Source organism: Salvelinus fontinalis, chromosome 28 (genome assembly GCF_029448725.1).
Source record: "Salvelinus fontinalis isolate EN_2023a chromosome 28, ASM2944872v1, whole genome shotgun sequence".
Classification (NCBI taxonomy): Eukaryota; Metazoa; Chordata; class Actinopteri; order Salmoniformes; family Salmonidae; genus Salvelinus; species Salvelinus fontinalis.
The window spans coordinates 28,050,028-28,069,177 of NC_074692.1; the positions used below are offsets into that span (position 1 = coordinate 28,050,028).

At 43.7% G+C, this 19,150-nt stretch overlaps 1 protein-coding gene across 1 annotated transcript in view; it reads right to left on the reverse strand.

Moving 5' to 3' along the window:
- The window catches only part of LOC129826536 (hexokinase-2-like), a 75,346-nt gene that overhangs the window by 24,643 nt on the left and 31,553 nt on the right, over window positions 1–19,150 (reverse strand). Inside the window, exons 7-9 of the mRNA XM_055887390.1 lie at window positions 14,786–14,969; window positions 14,387–14,548; window positions 13,977–14,210 (exon numbers count right to left, since the gene is read on the reverse strand). Of these exons, the coding sequence (XP_055743365.1) occupies window positions 13,977–14,210; window positions 14,387–14,548; window positions 14,786–14,969 (580 nt within the window). The remainder of the gene's footprint in view (window positions 1–13,976; window positions 14,211–14,386; window positions 14,549–14,785; window positions 14,970–19,150) is intronic.

Sequence of the window (19,150 nt, forward strand, 5' to 3'; positions counted from 1 at the left end):
AAGGAAAATACTAATTCTCTCCCTATGACCCTCCTGCGTAACCATGCCCAGTAGAGCGGTGGCCTCCCTAATTAGCCCTGACCCTAATGGTCGACTATCTAGGGCGAGCACAGGGAAGGGCATATCCACAGGAACAATGGGGATCCCTAAACTACGGGCAAATGCTCTGTCAATAAAATTCCCAGCTGCGCCTGAATCTACGAGCGCCTTATGCTGGGAATGCGGGGAAAACTCAGGAAAATGTATAAACAAAAACATGTGAGCAACAGGAGGCTCTGAGTGAGCCTGGTGCCAACTCACCTGGGGTGACACGAGAGTGCCCTGCCTGCTGTCTCGACTCCCAGAAGAACCTCCCCAGCACCGACCAGCAGTGTGCCCTCTGCGGCCACAGATGGTACAGGGAACGCCCCTACTCCGGTCGCCCTAAGCGCAGCACCTCCCAGCTCCATGGGCGTCGGAGCGGTGGTGCTGGGGGATGGAACTGACAGGCCCCGATTCGGACGTCCGCGGGTAGCCAGCAGGTTATCCAGCCGGATGGACAGGTCCACCAGCTGGTCAAACGTAAGAGTGGTGTCCCTGCAGGCCAACTCCCGTCCTTGTGCAGACTGCACCGGTAGTGATCGATCAGGGCCCTTTCGTTCCATCCCGCGCTGGCGGCCAGGATCCGGAAGTCCAAGGCGAACTCCTGTGTGCTCCTCGTCCCCTGCCTCAAGTGGAACAGACGTTCACCCGCCGGTCGAAAACTGCCCGAAAGCGGCAGGTGAACTCCGCGTAATTGTCCAACACCGCTTCTCCTTCCCCCATACGGCATTGGCCCCCTCCAGGGCTTTCCCTGAGAGACAGGAGACGAGGGCGGACACGCTCTCACGTCCCGAAGGAGCCGGGTGGATGGTCGCCAGGTAGAGTTCCAGCTGGAGTATGTCCCATCATACTCCCTTCGGGAGCGTGAGCCGAAACCCACTGGGACCGGGTGAAGAAGGGGTGAACTGTGGTGCCTGTTGTAGTGGTGCCAGTGGAGGCGCTGGCAGAACTCCTCCTCTCTCCCATCGGTCCATCGTCTGCAGCACGCGATCCTTGGCGGTGCCGAGACGTTGCAACATGGTCGCATGCTGCTGGAGGCGCTCCTCGACCGCCAAAGGGGGGTTGTCTGCACTCCTGCTGACTCCATTTTCTGGTGCGTGATTCTGTAAGGATCTGGGTGTATTTTGATTTGTTTAACATTTTTTTGGTTACTACATGATTCCATGTGTTATTTCATTGTTTTGATGTCTTCACTATTATTCTACAATGTAGAAAATAGTCAAATAAAGAAAAACCCTTGCATGAGTAGGTGTGTCCAAACTTTTAACTGGTACTGTATGTATAAGCCATTTCCTACTTGGTCTTGTAATTTTAACTGGCACTTGAGATGTAAGGGTCAACTCCATTGTAATTTCCCTCATCCACTGTGTCATTTAGTTAAGTCTATTCTAGGAGAATTGCTCTGAGTAGTCATGCTCTCAGGGAGCTGTAGATTGAAACTCAGGGAGGTGTAGATTGTTGTCAAGTTGAGTTGGAATTCATTCAAATGAAACTCGACAATGTCCATAGCATTTCATTTTTAATGTCCTGAAACGACTGGAGCTGAAGTGCATTCGAGTCTTGCCTCTTTGGAATCCGAGTGGAAGTCTACTTCCTCACTCGTCTTTAATATATAAAGGGTAAAAAATTCCAAACAGTACCTTATATGACTCATGCTCTGAGTGCTGTGAAACTCAGGGAGGTGTAGATTGTTTGAGTATCAAGTTGAGTTGGAATTTATTCAAATAAAACTTGACAATGTGCAATAGCGTTTCATTTTTTGAGTCATGACCACATAGGCAAATTACAGTTGGCCCAGAACAGAGCAGCACGACTGGCCCTTAAATGTACACGTAATGCTTATATCAAGAACATGCATGTCAATCTCTCCTGGCTCAAAGTAGAGGAGAGATTGACATGTTGAAAGCACTGTTCAAACAGCTAACGCACAGCTCAGACACCCCTGCATACCCCACAAAACATGCCACCAGGGGTCTTTTCACAGTTCCCAAGTCCAGAACAGAGGCTAGGAAACGCATGGAACTCTCCTCCACCTCAGGTAACTCAAGCTAGCAGTAAAATCAGTTTAAAAAAACAAAACAGCTAAAACAACACCTCACGGAACCACACGCACACAAATTATAAACCAAAAACTGTTTTAAGTGAGAAGTAGGCATTGCTCTGAAGCCGAAAAATTAAGGAAATTCACGAGCACTACAATGCCTACTTCACCCATGCTCTATCACACAGCTTTGACCTACTACAGTAGCTATGTTGGTCTATTGTACTTCAAACAATGTGTAGGCAGGATTGCTTAGGATTCAAACCTTCTCAAATAGCCTAACTCATACGCTTAGAGAAGGTGCTCCCACAATAAAGTGATTTGTAATGCATATAAGGTAAAGTACTCGATTCTTCACACACCACACTAAGACATTATCCCATTCCACTTATACACAATGTCTGCCATCTGCCCAGTACAGATGAAACTGGGATTCATCCTTGAAAAGCACACTTCTCCAGCTCCCCTTTGGCCATCGAAGGTGAGCATTTGCCCACTGAAGTTGGTTACGACGCCGAACTGCAGTCAGGTCAAGACCCTGGTGAGGATGACGAGCATGCAAATAAGCTTCCCTGAGACGTTTCTGGCAGTTTGTGCAGAAATTCTTTGGTTGTGCAAACCTACAGTTTCATCAGCTGTCCGGTTGGCTGGTCTCAGATGATCACGCTGGTGAAGAAGCAGGATGTGGAGGTCCTGGGCTGGCGTGGTTACATGTTACAAAGGAGAAATGCTCACTAATAGGGATGTAAACGAATTTGTGCAAAAATTTGAGAGAAATAACCTTTTTGTGCATTTGGAACATTTCTGGGATCTTGTATTTCAGCTCATGAAACCTGGGACCAACACTTAACATGTTGCATTTATATTTTTATTCAGTGTATATATTTCATAATCACATCCTTTTTTGGTTAGTAGGTGTGCAACATAACAGGTGGTGGTGTGTTGGACACAGTCCCTCAGATAAAGGTCTATAGAACCTGTCTGCATTCCTGATTTCTGGAACCATTAGCTAATCTGTGTAATATTGACATAAGCTCAAAACCACTTGTTTTGCAAATATGGGTCCTGTTTAATCAATTGCTGTGCTAATCAATGGACAGTTCATTACCTGTCAAAGGAATATGTAGATTAAAGTTATGTTTGTATTTCTATTTATTTTTGCAGTAAAGATGATGACACTACAATAAAACACATTTAGGCCTACAATAGGGGCTAAATCTAAAAATACATACAGACTAATGATAAATATTAGGGGTGTACCGATCTCATCATACTCGTATTGGTAATTGTATACGTTTTATCACACTTGATACTGGTAATTGGATTTACTCGTGAACGGAAAATTTGGAAGTGCGCTTTAAATGCCGGTGAAGCCTCAAGTGTGCATTAATGCAAAATCACTCAGAGTGCATCTTTTAGTTCCTTCACACACACACACGTTGTTAAACGACCCTGACAGATGAACATGCACGATTTACTTACTTAGTCCTATTCAATTTCTCAACAAAGGAGGCTAAAAAATAGTCTAATGCATGGCTGGCTACTACTGCCTGCAATTATTCCAGACAGATTTAGATGAAGGTAGGCTAATTCACTTGCCCCATATATTGTTTAAATTTTGAGAGGAGCAAAACTTCTTTCCCGAAACTTATGCCAACACATTTGCACAATCAAAATAAACCATCTACATTTGTAATTTTATTTTCTAATTATCTGTCACTCAGTAAACATGACTGGGCAAGAAGAAATAATAATAGCAAAAAAGTATGGGGATCGCAACATAACGACAGTAGTCGTCTGCAATGGAATACTTATATGGACAGACAAAGTAGGCATACTAAACAACACCAAGTAGACAGGCAAAAACAACCATATGGCCTCAGAAAAGTCGACAGGAAAAAACTGAAATTAACAACAATGACTAGCTACGGATTAGGATTCACTCATGATGTTTGGAGAACGGGAGACTTAACAGAGCCACACGGGTCTGTCTGGAGAAATGAGAGCAGAGGGAGAGCAGCTTGTTCAACTGATATCCCGCCTGTTTCTTTACAGACAGAAGAACTAGCCAATAGTTGTCATAATCGTATTCAGAAAATTCTCCATCCCCATTAGATAATCATTTTGTCCGAGTACTCGGCACACCCCTAATAGATATACATTATTTTAATAGCAAAACACTGTAAAGTCCATTATTCCTCTGAAGAGTATTAATTAGGGTGTTTGAGAAGGTTTGAATCCTAAGCAACCTGCCTACACATTGTTTGAAGCACAATAGACAAACATCGCTACTTTAGTAGGTCAAAGCTGTGTGCTAGAAAACCTTGGTAGTTCATGGGTGATGTAGGCATTGTGGTTCTCCTGAATTTCCTTTCTTTTTTTTGCCTTCTGACCAATGCCTACTTCTCACTTAAAACAGTTTTTTGTTTCTAATTTCCATGGTTTTTACACTGGCAGGTGATTATACAAAATTATAATAAAACATCACAACCTCTTCCTTGACTACTGTCACAGGTGGCTCAGAGAGCGAGGAATGAAGTGGGGAAAACTGCTCCATGTTCTGCGCCTGCAGAGGTGCTGCTGCTCCCCCTGACATCATAGTCATCCACCTCGGTGGAAACCACTTGGGACACACAAAGGTGACAGCCCTGGTGCGTCAGATGCGAGCTGATTTGGAGGTAGTCATCCAAATGTTCCCCGGGACAATGGTGTTCTACTCTGGCATCGCGCACAAGAGGAGTTGGATGTTCTAGTGGGAGGAGGACTTCAATAAGCGCATAGAGATGGCCTGGCGCTATGTCAACCAGCTTCTGTTTGCATTTCTCCGTGACAGGCGCATGCCCACAATCCGCCCCTCTGTAATAAAGCAGTTCCCCTGGGTAGTAACATAGGTATGGCGTGCATCGCACGGAGGGTAACAACCTCCTCTTTGAGAGTCAGAGCTGGCTCTCCTCCGTTCTAGCAAGACGCACACAGTAGTACACACCACCACACTCACTGCCATTTGCCTGCCACTCCACAAGCCCAAAGGCTCTTTTAAGAGCCACCTAATAAATTAAAATAAGTGTGTATAGTCGGGAAGGGGCTGTCCAAACTATAAACTAAATAATGGTCAAAATGTATACTACAGAAGGCGAACCCACAATCTTCAGATCCACAGACGGTATCTCTAACCATTACACTACAAACTCTGTTCTACAAACATTCACAGACCATTTAAATTCTCGATGCGTTTGTTTCAAAATAATTTTGTTCATTCATTCAGTACTGATTGAACATTTATTTATGTTGCTTGGTTAAAATACAATAGTCTAAAAAAGCAATTCACGTTTGCCTGTAAAAACACACAATCCAACTTATTAATGACAAAATGGCGCCGGAAGAAATGGCAGCAGTTTTATGGGTGCCCAACCAATTGTGCCATTATGTGTTTTTTTACGTTATTTGCAATCATTGGTCAATAAACTAAACGAGGTACGATCACGAATATCCTACCAACGGGACATCAAAAACTGTAATATTCTATGTTTCACGGAATCGTGGCTTAATGACGACATGGATATTCAGCTAGCGGGATATACGTTGCACCGGCAAGATAGAACAGCACACTCCGGTAAGACGAGGGGGGGCGATCTGTGCATATTTGTAAACACCAGCTGGTGCACGAAATCTAAGGAAGTCTCTAGATTTTGCTCGCCTGAAGTAGAGTATATTGTGATAAATTGCAGGCCACACTACTTGCCTAGAGAGATTTCAGCTATACTTTTCGTGGCTGTTTATTTACCACCACAGACAGATGCTGGCACGAAGACCGCACTCAGTCAGCTGTATAAGGAAATAAGCAAACAGGAAACCACTCACCCAGAGGCGGTGCTCCTAGTGGCCGGAGACTTTAACGCAGGGAAACTTAAATCAGTTCTACCAAATTTCCATCAACATGTTAAATGTGCAACCAGAGTTATTTTATTTTTTTAGATCACTTGTACTCCACTCCACACACAGAGATGCGTACAAAGCTCTCCCTCGCCCTCTATTCGGCAAATCTGACCACAACTCTATCCTCCTGATTCCTGCTTACAAGCAAAAATTAAAGCAAAAAGCACCAGTGACTCAGTCTATAAAAAAGTGGTCAGATGAAGCAGATGCTAAACTACAGGACTGTTTAGCTATCACAGACTGGAACATGTTCCGGGATTCTTCCGATGGCACTGAGGAGTACACCACATCAGTCACTGGCTTTATCAATAAGTGCATCGAGGACGTCGTCCCCACAGTAACTGTACGTACATACCCCAACCAGAAGCCATGGATTACAGGCAACATTCGCATTGAGCTAAAGGGTAGAGCTGCCACTTCAAGGTGCGGGACTCTAACCCGGAAGCTTACAAGAAATCCTGCTATGCCCTGCGACGAACAATCAAACAGGCAAAGCGTCAATACAGGGCTAAGATTGAATCATACTACACCGGCTGCGACGCTCGTCTTATGTGGCAGAGCTTGAAAACTATTATAGACTACAAAGGGAAGCACAGCTGCGAGCTGCCCAGTGACACGAGCCTACCAGACGAACTAAATCACTTCTATGCTCGCTTCGAGGCAAGCAACACTGAGGCATGCATGAGAGCATCAGCTGTTCCGGACGACTGTGTGATCACGCTCTCCATAGCCGACGTGAGTAATACCTTTAAACAGGTCAATATACACAAGGTTGCGAGACCAGACGGATTACCAGGACGTGTGCTGACCAACTGGCAGGTGTCTTCACTGACATTTTCAACATGTCCCTGATTGAGTCTGTAATACCAACATGTTTCAAGCAGACCATCATAGTCCCTGTGCCCAAGAACACAAAGGCAACCTGCCTAAATGAATACAGACCCGTAGCACTCACGTCCGTAGCCATGAAGTGCTTTGAAAGGTTGGTAATGGCTCACATCCACACCATTATCTCAGAAACCCTAGACCCACTCCAATTTACATACCGCCCAAACAGATCCACAGATGATGCAATCTCTATTGCACTCCACACTGCCCTTTCCCACCTGGACAAAAGGAACACTTAAGTGAGAATGCTATTCATTGACTACAGCTCAGCGTTCAACACCATAGTACCCTCAAAGCTCATCACTAAGCTAAGGACCCTGGGACTAAACACCTCCCTCTGCAACTGGATCCTGGACTTCCTGACGGGCCGCTCCCAGGTGGTGAGGGTAGGTAGCAACACATCTGCCACGCTGATCCTCAACACTGGAGCTCCCCAGGGGTGCGTGCTCAGTCCCCTCCTGTACTCCCTGTTCACTCATGACTGCATGGCCAGGCACGACTCCAACACCATCCTTAAGTTAACAGACGACACAACAGTGGTAGGCCTGATCACCGTCAACGACGAGACAGCCTATAGGGAGGAGGTCAGAGACCTGGCCGGGTGGTGCCAGAATAACAACCTATCCCTCAACGTAACCAAGACTAAGGAGTTGATTGTGGACTACAGGAAAAGGAGGACTGAGCACACCCCCATTCTCATCGACGGGTGTGTAGTGTAGCAGGTTGAGAGCTTCAAGTTCCTTGGTGTCCACATCACCAACAAACTAGAATCGTCCAAACACACCAAGACAGTCGTGAAGAGGGCACGACAAAGCATATTCCCCCTCAGGAAACTAAAAAGATGTGGCATGGGTCCTGAGATCCTCAAAAGGTTCTAGAGCTGCAACATCGAGAGCATCCTGACTGATTACATCACTGCCTGGTACAGCAATTGCTTGGCCTCTGACCACAAGGCACTACAGAGGGTAGTGCGTATGGCCCAGTACATCACTGGGGCTAAGCTGCCTGCCACCCAGGACCTCTACACCAGGCGGTGTCAGAGGAAGGCCCTAAAAATTGTCAAAGACCCCAGCCACCCCAGTCATAGACTGTTCTCTCTACTACCGCATGGCAAGCGGTACCGGCGTGCCAAGTCTAGGACAAAAAGGCTTCTCAACAGTTTTTACCCCCAAGCCGGACTATTTGCATTGTGTGCCCTGCCCAACCCCTCTTTCTTACGCTGCTGCTACTCTCTGTTTATCATATATGCATAGTCACTTTAACTATACATTCATGTACATACTACCTCAAATTCCCAATCAGGCCCTCAAACCATCACGGTCGCCTAATAATCCCCAGTTTACAATTGGCTCATTCATCCCCCTCCTCTCCCCTGTAACTATTCCCCAGGTCGTTGCTGTAAATAAGAACGTGTTCTCAGTCAACTTACCCGGTAAAATAACGAATAAATAAAAAATTGGGCCGACCAACCAGTGCTCCCGCACATTGGCTAACCGGGCTATCTGCATTGTGTCCCACCCACCCACCAACCCCTCTTTTACGCTACTGCTACTCTCTGTTCATCATATATGCATAGTCACTTTAACCATATCTACATGTACATACTACCTCAATCAGCTTGACTAACCAGTGTTTGTATGTAGCCTCGCTACTTTTATAGCCTCGCTACTGTATATAGCCTCGCTACTGTATATAGCCCGTCTTTTACTGTTGTTTTATTTCTTTACCTACCTATTGTTCACCTAATACCTTTTTTGCACTATTGGTTATAGTCTGTAAGTAAGTATTTCACTGTAAGGTCTACACCTGTTGTATTCGGCGCACGTGACAAATAAACTTTGATTTGATTACTACACGTGCTTAATTACGTCACTTTTGTTTTGAGCCGACTTAGTTGACGGACAGAGCGGGGCACCTGGATCACGCCCGGGAGGTAGCCCGGTTCCAAATCAAATGCAATCAACTTTCAACCAGTACAAAACAGGCCTACACAGGTACACGGGCAAGGTAAATTGAACCCCCTCAATGATTCTAATGTAGTTTTACCTGTGTGCACTGTGGTCAGCACCCGCACCCCCTGACTACTTTTTACTTGTGGATGGCGACTTCTGGGAACAGACTGAAAACAAACTTGACACTGTGTTAATCAGTCAGCACAAATTTGGATTATAATAATGACAAGAAGGCAGGACTGCCGGAACTGGAATTTATTCTAATGTACATGTTTGAAACAGCGATGCTGTCAGTCGAGTCCGGTAAATTGTCTGATGCTAACATGCATTTGCACACTTGCAGTGCAAAACTAAACTGAGGCTGTTTACATGTGTGTTTGGGGTTCCACCATTTACTATATGCGGTTCATAACTACCTTACTGTTTCTTAACAAAGAGATTTGTTTTCTCGGCTATGGTTTGTGTTGTGGCTTTGGTTGTTTTTAGTCGAGGAAATCTAGCTTAGTTAACTGCAGTGTTTGTCCTGTCTGAAATCTGGCTCCCTTGTCTTACCATAGCTTGGTCTATGGAGTAGCCTACCTAGCTAGTTTTGCAGTGTCCATTACATGCATTGTAAGTTAACTAGCTAGCAGTTTACCAAAGTTTGGCATATTTAGCTAGCTAGCGGTTTAATAATCTTTTCCCGGTTTAATAAATTCCTACCCGCAAAAGGACCAACCGCATAGATAACTGGAAGAGTAAGTTTAAATTACATTTTATTCAACAATCTGGCATGTAGAGCTAGTGAGAGGAAATTTTCCAAACAATGTATGACAATGTCTCAGACTATGTAACCAGGGGTATCACAGAGAAGTAGCAATGTCCACAAGAGGGGAGAGGAAGAAAATGGTAGCACTTAATTTAACCTCTATGGGACGGGTGTTGCTAACGTGTGCTAAAGTGACTAGAATGACGTTTTATACAACAGCCAACTTTCCAGGACATAGACATGTCTTATATAGGCGTAAAGCTTAAATTCTTGTTAATCTAACTGCATTGTCCAATTAACAGTAGCTATTACAGTGAAAAAATACCATGCTATTGTTTGAGGAGAGTGCAGAACAACAAAAAACGTTTACCACGGCAACTGGTTTGATACATTCATCTCTGAAGGTAAATAGTGTACTTACATTCAGTAATCTTGCTCTGATTTGTCATCCTGAAGGTCCCAGAGATAAAAATGTTGCATAGTTTTGTTTGATAAAATCTATTTTTTATGTTCAAATGTAGGAACTGGGGATAGTGTTTGACCCCACTGCTATCTCTAGCTCCACACCTACCCCGCCATCTAGATGTTTGAAAGTTAGTGTATAAGCTAATAATCTATTATGTATGACATTCCTGAGTGTGTAAACTGAAATGTTTTATTACCATAGTATTTTTGTATGTTCTCTATAGTTATGTACTTGAAAATGTATCAATTGACCAATTCGGCACATTTGGGCAAACTCCTGGCAGACTTGATACAAAATATTGTGCAGTAATGTAATTCTTCATTGGATCAGTCTGAAACTTTGTGCACACACTGCTGTCATCTGGTGGCCAAAATCTAAATTACACAGTCTCCTATCTGAAATGACGGCCTTTCTCTTGCATTTCAAAGATGATAAAAAAAAAGAAATGCATGTTTTTTGTTTGCCATATCTTATGTGTTATATTCTCCTACATTCACTTTATATTTCCACAAACTGCAAAGTTTTTCCTTTCAAATGGTATCAAGAATATGCATATCCTTGCTTCAGGTTCACCTAGGGGTCATGATAGGGGCTGTACCAAATGTTTGATGTATTATAATAATTGATTATGCTTATGTTGTATTAATAGAAGGGGAGGGGTTATAAGACCCTCCTTACATTTATAGGGTCCTAGACTACAGATTAAGAATATATATAGAATATATATACATTATTAAAATTAAAACTCGTTTTTCAATCACCATTAAAACTCGTTTTTCAACCACTCCTCAAATTTCTTGTTAACGAACTATAGTTTTGGCAAGTCGGTTAGGACAACTACTTTGTGCATGACGCAAGTAATTTTTCCAACAATTGTTTACAGACAGATTATTTAACTTCTAATTCACTGTATAACAATTCCAGTGGGTCAGAAATGTACATACACTAAGTTGACTGTGCCTTTAAACAGCTTGGAAAAGTCTAGAAATTATGTCATGGCTTTAGAAGCTTCTGATAGGCTAATTGACTTAATTTTAGTCAATTGGAGGTGTACCTGTGGATGTATTTCAAGGCCTACCTTCAAACTCGGTGCCTCTTTGCTTGACATGGGAAAATCAAAAGAAATCAGCCAAGACCTCAGAAAAAAAATGTCGACCTCCACAAGTCTGGTTCATCCTTGGGAGCAATTTCCAAATGCCTGATGGTACCACGTTCATCTGTACAAACAATAGTATACAAGTATAAACACCATGGGACCACGCAGCCATCATACCGCTCAGGAACGAGACGCGTTCTGTCTCCTAGAGATTAACGTACTTTGGTGCGAAAGTGCGAATCAATCCCAGAACAACAGCAAAGGACCTTGTGAAGATGCTGGAGGAAACAGGTACAAAAGTATCTATATCCACAGGTAAACGAGTCCTATATCAACATAACCCGAAAGGCCGCTCAGCAAGGAAGAAGCCACTGCTCCAAAACCGCCATAAAAAAGCCAGACTATGGTTTGCAACTGCACATGGGGACAAAGCTCGCACTTTTTGGAGAAATGTTCTCTGGTCTGATGAATCAAAAATAGAACTGTTTGGCCATGATGACCATCGTTATGTTTGGAGGAAAAGGGGGACGCTTGCAAGCCGAAGAACACTATCCCAACCGTGAAGCACGGGGGTGGCAGCATCATTTTGTGGGGGTGCTTTACTGCAGGAGGGACTGGTGCACTTCACAAAATAGATGGCATCATGAGGCAGGAAAATTACGTCAATATATTGAAGCAACATCTCAAAACATCAGACAGGAAGTTAAAGCTTGGTCGCAAATGGGTCTTCCAAATGGACAATGACCCCAGGCATACTTCCAAAGTTGTGGCAAAATGGCTTAAGGACAACAAAGTCAAGGTATTAGAGGGCCATCACAAAGCCCTGACCTCAATCCTATAGAAAATTTGTGGGCAGAACTGAAAACGTGTGTGCAAGCAAGAAGGCTTGCAAACTTGACTCAGTTACACCAGCTCTGTCAGAAGGAATGGGCCAAAATTCACCCAACTTATTGTGGGAAGCTTGTAGAAGGCTACCCTAAACGTTTGACCCAAGTTAAACAATTAAAGGCAATGCTACCAAATACTAATTGAGTGTATGTAAACTTCTGACCCACTGCTTTTTAGAGTGGAGATCAAGTTTATAAGTTGCCTGGCTGGGCTGATGAGACAGTGGATTGCGCTGTCAGATGGAACAGAGTAAATAGGCATTTTAACGTCTGTGGTAACTTCCGGAATAGACACTAGAATGTGGTTTTAACCAATCAGCATTCAGGATTAGACCATCCAATCAGCCAATCAGGGCTTTGTATGTAAATATCTTCAAATTTGTGTCCTAACGCCCACACGATCAGACTGAGCATTTCAATGGCCAAAAGCCTAAGGCAGGATTTAAAATTAACACCTGCCACCCGCCAAATGCGAGTAAATTTTGGCATTGGAGGGTAAATTGTCTATTTCACTAGCCACGTTGGCGGGGGGTCAGGGCTCCACAGTGCGAGCATTTCACAACAAAAATAGTCAAGTATGATCACATTTATAGCAAAACAAATTCTACAGTAGCTGTTTTCAAATAATTTCTGCTGTTTTGTTTCATAGCTGGTAAATTAAATTGTACTAAGTCAAAGAACTACGAATTCTACTTAACCTGTCCTACCTTGCACTGCAACGCTGCCTGGCTGGGGGCTGTGCCCACGTGAAGAGCTGAGTGAAAGCTTCATTTTTAGAAGCGCTGTGCACAGGTATAAAAAGGGGGATGTTTTGCAGTGGCAGGGAGACTAGTCGGGATAGAGGGAAAGATGAACAGAGCAAAGTACAAAGAGATCCTTGATCAAAACCTGCTCCATAGCGCTCAAGACCTCAGACTTGGGCGAAGGTTCACCTTCCAACAGGACAACGACACTAAGCACACAGCCAAGACAATGCAGGAGTGGCTTCAGGACAAGTCTCTGAATGTCCTTGAGTGGTGCCGGTGGCTGAATCAGAGTGGTGATGGGGGTTGCCTTAATCGACATCTTTGGCACCCTGGGAGCAGTTGTTGTTTGGGGTTAAGTGCCTTGCTCAGGGTCAGAATTACATTTACAGACATGCCGGCGATACGATCCAGCAACCTTTCGGTTAGTGGCCCAATACTCCTACCCGCCAGGCTACCTTACTAGTAATAAATGTATTATTGTTTTGGAAACTTTACAAAGCATGTTCATCCGTTTTTTCTGTTTGTTGGTGTAATTTTAGCAACAACAAAAACATTTTTGGAAGGTAAAAAATCTGAGTGGCTGATAGATTGTTTTTATCTACCTACCACAGTGGTTGAAGGACCAAACTTTTTTTAAGCCCTGGGCTCAAGGAAAAACATTATAAAACATATAATTTGGAGTTATTTTTATTAAATAAACACAGTGATTTATTAGACATACAGTGATGATAAAAATAAATAATTAAAGACTGCATGGGAGCTTTAAGATCAGAGATTCCATTCCACTGTAATTACACTGTGCAGTCTAGTTTAGTTAATTCTAATAGAAATAAGAGTATGTCTTCTATACTTCAGTGAGTAGTGCCTCAGAGTAGATTATCGGAGCGCCATGTCAAGTGCAACACTTCATCTGTTCTCTTCTGAATTGATGGGAGCTGCAATGGCAGCATCATTGACCCCAACTATGTTAGAGATAACCCCAGATTACAGTATCTCCATGCTCACACACGTGTGCGCACACGCGCACTAATACACACGCAAGCACTCACACACACGCAAACCCACACACTCGCACACACTCTCACATGCACTTGCACACACACACCTTGCGCACCCCCCCTCCCGCCCCACTCACTGTGGGTGGTTCTTGTAGACAGAGCCGTCCACTCCTATTGTTGTCCTCAGCCTCTCTGCAGCCTTGTTGTCTCTGATCTGTCTTAACACAGCGGCCAGGGTGGCAGCACACAGATGGGCGGCCCGGGTCGACACCACCTGACACACCCTCCGAGTGGCCACGCAGTCTTCCACAGAGGGGTCCAGGCCCAGCCCCCTCAGCATCTTCTCTGCACTCGCCAGACCCTCCTTGTCTCTGTCAGGAAAATGGTACCACCTCAGTGACACACCCAGCTTATAAAGTATAACATTCAGTTTGGTATTTGTATGAATTACATTTACTACCTATTATCATCATCATCATCATCATCATGAACCAAGTTATATCAAGATCGGCCCACATATCGTACACAAACTACTAAAACTACTAACTTGTCATTCTCGATGGCAGAGACAAAGCTGGTCTGGAGTTGTCCATTGGTGACGAGGTCAGGGGTGGTGTGACCCTGAAACACCATGTCCTCCTTGGCCATCTTTACTAGGATCAAACGCACCAGCTCGCCCATGTACATCCCACTGATCATCTTCTCAAACCTACACACACACACAGCAGGATGTCACACATTTACAACAACACTTGGCTAGCTGTGAATAAATGCTGATGGTGATACTTAACAAGCTGAAAATTACACTTTCAACACAAAGCCAGATGTATATAGCAGCTGGAGGTTGATATCTTTTCCAGGTGGGATTGGGCAACAGACAGTGAGGACTAGTGTAATAGACAGTATGGTAGAAGTAGAGGGCGGGCCAGTTGTCTGTGTCACTCACAGCTGTTTGCCGGGGTTGAGGGAGCCAGCGTCGATCTCTTGGTCGAAGTCTGTACGAAGATCATCCAGAGCGCCATCGTCCCCAAATGCCCCCCACTCCATGTTAACACACATCCTCCCCTCGTCCCCTTCCACCAGCTCCAGGTGACGCATCTCCTCCATGTAGCAGGCGTTGGTGCCAGTGCCTGGGGGGCAGCAACAGACATGGTCATACTGTACTTCTTACTTACCAAGGCCTCATCACGCCATGTGGCATTTAAGGCCTCAAAAGGGCCCCCCTTCTATCTCTTTCTGTCCTGGGCTATTTTAGACACCTCTTTCCAGGCCCAGGTGAGCCCTACATTACACTGGTCTTGAGCTCGGCTCCATACTGTAATTCAAGGATTCTCTCAAATCTGGAAACTAATAGTACTCCATCCGGCCCTCCAGGCTTGGTTACAACAGAGTATCCCTGCTGTGCTTTGTGCCAGCTACATTTTTGGGATGATCAGCAAAATAAATGTTTGTTTTGTTGAACAATAGTTCAAATGTTTTAAACAGAATGTCACCTTCTTTTTAAGGGTAATTTTATACATGTCTGTTTTACCGTCTAGAAATAAATGCACTTTACATATGTAGTCCGCCCATTTGATGGCGTCATAAGTATTTGGACAAATTCACATATAGTGTATTCAATTTAGTCAAAAGATTAGTATTTGGTCCCATATTCCTAGCATGCAATGATATCAAGCTTGTGACTCTACAAACTTGTTGCATGCCTTTGCAATATGTTTTGGTTGTGTTTCAGATGATGTTTTCTGCAAATACAGTACCAGTCAAAAGTTTGGTCACACCTACTCATTCAAGGAGTTTCTTTATTTTTACTACTTTCTACATTTTAGAATAATAGTAAACACATCAAAACTATGAAATAACACATGGAATCATGTAGTAAACAAAAAAGGGTTAAACAAATCAAAATACATTTTGTATTCTTGAAAGTAGCCACCCTTTGCCTTGATGACAGCTTTGCACACGCTTGGTATTCTCTCACCCAGCATCACCTGGAATGCTTTTCCAACAGTCTTGAAGGAGTTCCCACATATTGTTGGCTGCCTTTCCTTCACTCTACGGTCCAACTCATCCCAAACCATCTCCATTGGTTTGAGGTCAGGTGATTGTGGAGGCCAGGTCATCTGATGCAGCACTCCATCACTCTCCTTAGTCAAATAGCCCTTACACAGCCTGGAGGTGTGTATTGGGTCATTGTCCTGTTGATAAACAAATGATAGTCCCACGAAGCACAAACTAGATGGGATAGCTTATCAATGCAGAATGCTGTGGTAGCCATGCTAGTTAAGTGTGCCTTGAATTCTAAATAAATCCCTGACAGTGTCACCAGCAAAACACCCCCACACCATCACCCTTCCTCCTCCATGCTTCACAGTGGGAACTAAACATGCGGAGATCATCCGTTCACCTACTCTGCGTCTCACAAAGACAGGGCGGTTGGAACCAAAAATCTCAAATTTGGACTCATCAGACCAAAGGAAAGATTTCCACTGGTCTAATGCCCATTGCTCTTGATTCTTGGCCCAAGCAAGTCTCTTCTTCTTATTGGTGTCCTTTAATTGTGGTTTCTTTGCAGCAATTCGACCATGAAGGCCTGATTCACGCAGTCTCCGCTGAACAGTTGATGTTGAGATGTGTCTGTTACTTGAACTCTGTGAAGCATTTATTTGGGCTGCAATCTAAGGTACAGTTAATGCTAATGAACTTATCCTCTGCAGCAGATGTAACTCTGTGTCTTCCTTTCCTGTGGCGGTCCTCATGAGACCCAGTTTCATCATAGCTCTTGATGGTTTTTGCGACTGCCTTGAATAGACTTTCAACGTTCTTGAAATGTTCTGCATTGACTGACCTTCATGTCTTAAAGTAATAACGTACTGTCGTTTTATTCTTTGCTTATTTGAGCTGTTCTTGCCATAATATTGACTTGGTCTTTTACCAAATAGGGCTATTTTCTGTATACCTCCCCTACCCTGTCACAACACAACTGATTGGCTCAAACAGATTAAGAAGCAAAGAAATTCCACAAATAAACATTTAACAAGGCACACCTGTTAATTGAAATATATTCCAGATGACTACCTCATGAAGCTGGTTGAGAGAATGCCAAGTGTGGAAATATGTCATTAAGGCAAAGGGAAACTACTTTGAAGAATCTACAATGTAAAAAATAGTAAAAATAACAAAAAACCCTTGAATGAGTAGGTGTGTCCAAACTTTTGACTGGTACTGTATGTGACGTCATACGCAATTTTCGGAGACCACTTTTGGCTCATGAGTGCTACTTTCAGAACTACTGGATTAAAAGTATACAAAAGTACTGGAGAATCTCTTTAATGTGGGTGCTACCATGATTATGGAAAATCCTGACTGAGAAAGTTCACTGTCAAAATAAATACATAGGGGATTTGTTTATGGCAAGAACATACGGAGTGAGAAGATTGGGAGCAAGAACATTGAGTCCTATTGATTAGGCCTGTGTGTGGACTGTATCGATTAAGGGCTCAGTACCTTTTACCTCACTCAAAACATTGGAAGTGTGCCATAGGGTAGGGCGATTTCAACCTTTGTCCTATTGTGATGATGTACTCATTAAACATTGTGATATATACTATATCTACAAAAGTATGTGGACACCCCTTCAAATTAGTGGATTCGGCTATTTCAGCTACACCCGTTGTTGACAGGTGTATAAAAATCGAGCCACAGCCATGCAATCTCCATAGACAAATATTGGCAGAAGAACGGCCTTACTGAAGAGATCAGTGACTTTCAACGTTAGTTTGTCAAATTTCTGCCCTGCTAGAGCTGCCCAGGTAAACTGTAAGTGCTGTTATTGTGAAGTGGAAACATCTAGGAGTAACAACGGCTGAGCCGCGAAGTGGTAGGCCACACAAGCTCAAAGAAAGGGACCGCTGAGTGCTGAAGCGCGTAAAAATCGTCTGTCCTCAGTTGCATTGGCCCCTGCCCATCCCCCACACTGCTGCAAGCAAACAGATCTCCCAAGCTGCACAGCAAGCCAGTTACCAAGTTTAAACAGCGATTTTTTTTTTTTTTAAACACATGTATTTCGACAATCCAGATATTAGAGGGGAAAAAAATCTAGATATTATTCGATAGTGAAATTATTTAAAATGCCCATCCCTACTCTGGCTACCTTACATTTTTTTAGACCATTGAAGCAACTTTTTGAGATGGAACTCCCGTTAGAATTATTCATTGTTTGATCAGGAGAAAGCCATGCATGCTTAAAACGATGAAAGCGTTGCCTAGCCCAAAGTCATATTCAAAGCCTATCGAATGGAAAAAGAAAGGAATATAGCCTACATTTTTTTTTTCACTGCTAGATACTTAGGAAGTGTTCATTATTTAAATTTTTTACAAGTTTAGGCTATATGGCCCTTGTATCCGACATAGAGAAAAACAATATTTTCTGACTGGACATTATGCACTGCTTTGGTGGAATTTTTGCTCTCTCTTGCGTTCAGTATAAGTATTTTCTTAATCTGTTGTTGTCTAGTACTGTCTTTTTGCTAGCTAGGGCCATCTACTTTAAGTGCTGTCTCTCTTCCCAGTAGCCTATTTGGTGTGTGAACTGCTGACTGCTCATAACTTGCAGCTGATTGTTGACACATCAACCAGGATTAATGAGCAGGGCAATTTGTGACTGTTGTTGTTTTGGTAATCAGTGGCTGTATTGGAGGGGGAGTGGTTTCTCCTCTCCTAGGAAATCAACAATTAGTACCGGGAGGTGTGCACTTCACCTCTGCAAGATAATTAGCAATTAGTGTTAGTACTTAAGTCTCCCCTGTTTTCTCAGCCCCAGCTGTAAGCGACAGTCGTGTCAGCGCCGGTCTCGTCGCCGAAACGAAGACAGTTCTGCCGAGTTGTTCGAGGAAGGCACCACTCTCACTTGAGGATCTAACCTTGTTATTTTCAAATTATCTCCTTTTGCTCTTTTGTAGCATTGGCAACCATGTGTGTTTTCTATACCTGTTTGCGTCTCCTAGGCATTAGACGCAAACAGGTATAGCATTGGAACTGCTGATCTGCGGTCAAGGGCGCTGAATTCATCTCAGCCTATGCTGCCATTCCGTCCCTAGACTTTTTGGCCCTGACGGAGACCTGGATCACCCCAAAGAACACTGCTACTCCAGCTGCTCTCTTCATCAGACTACGTATTCTCTCGTTGTACGAGAGCATCTGGATGTCAAAGTGGCACAGGCCTACTAATTTCTCCTAAATGGAAACGATATTTTCTCCCTCACTCACCTGTCAATCTCCTCATTTGAATTCTATGTTACTGTCACTTGTCCAC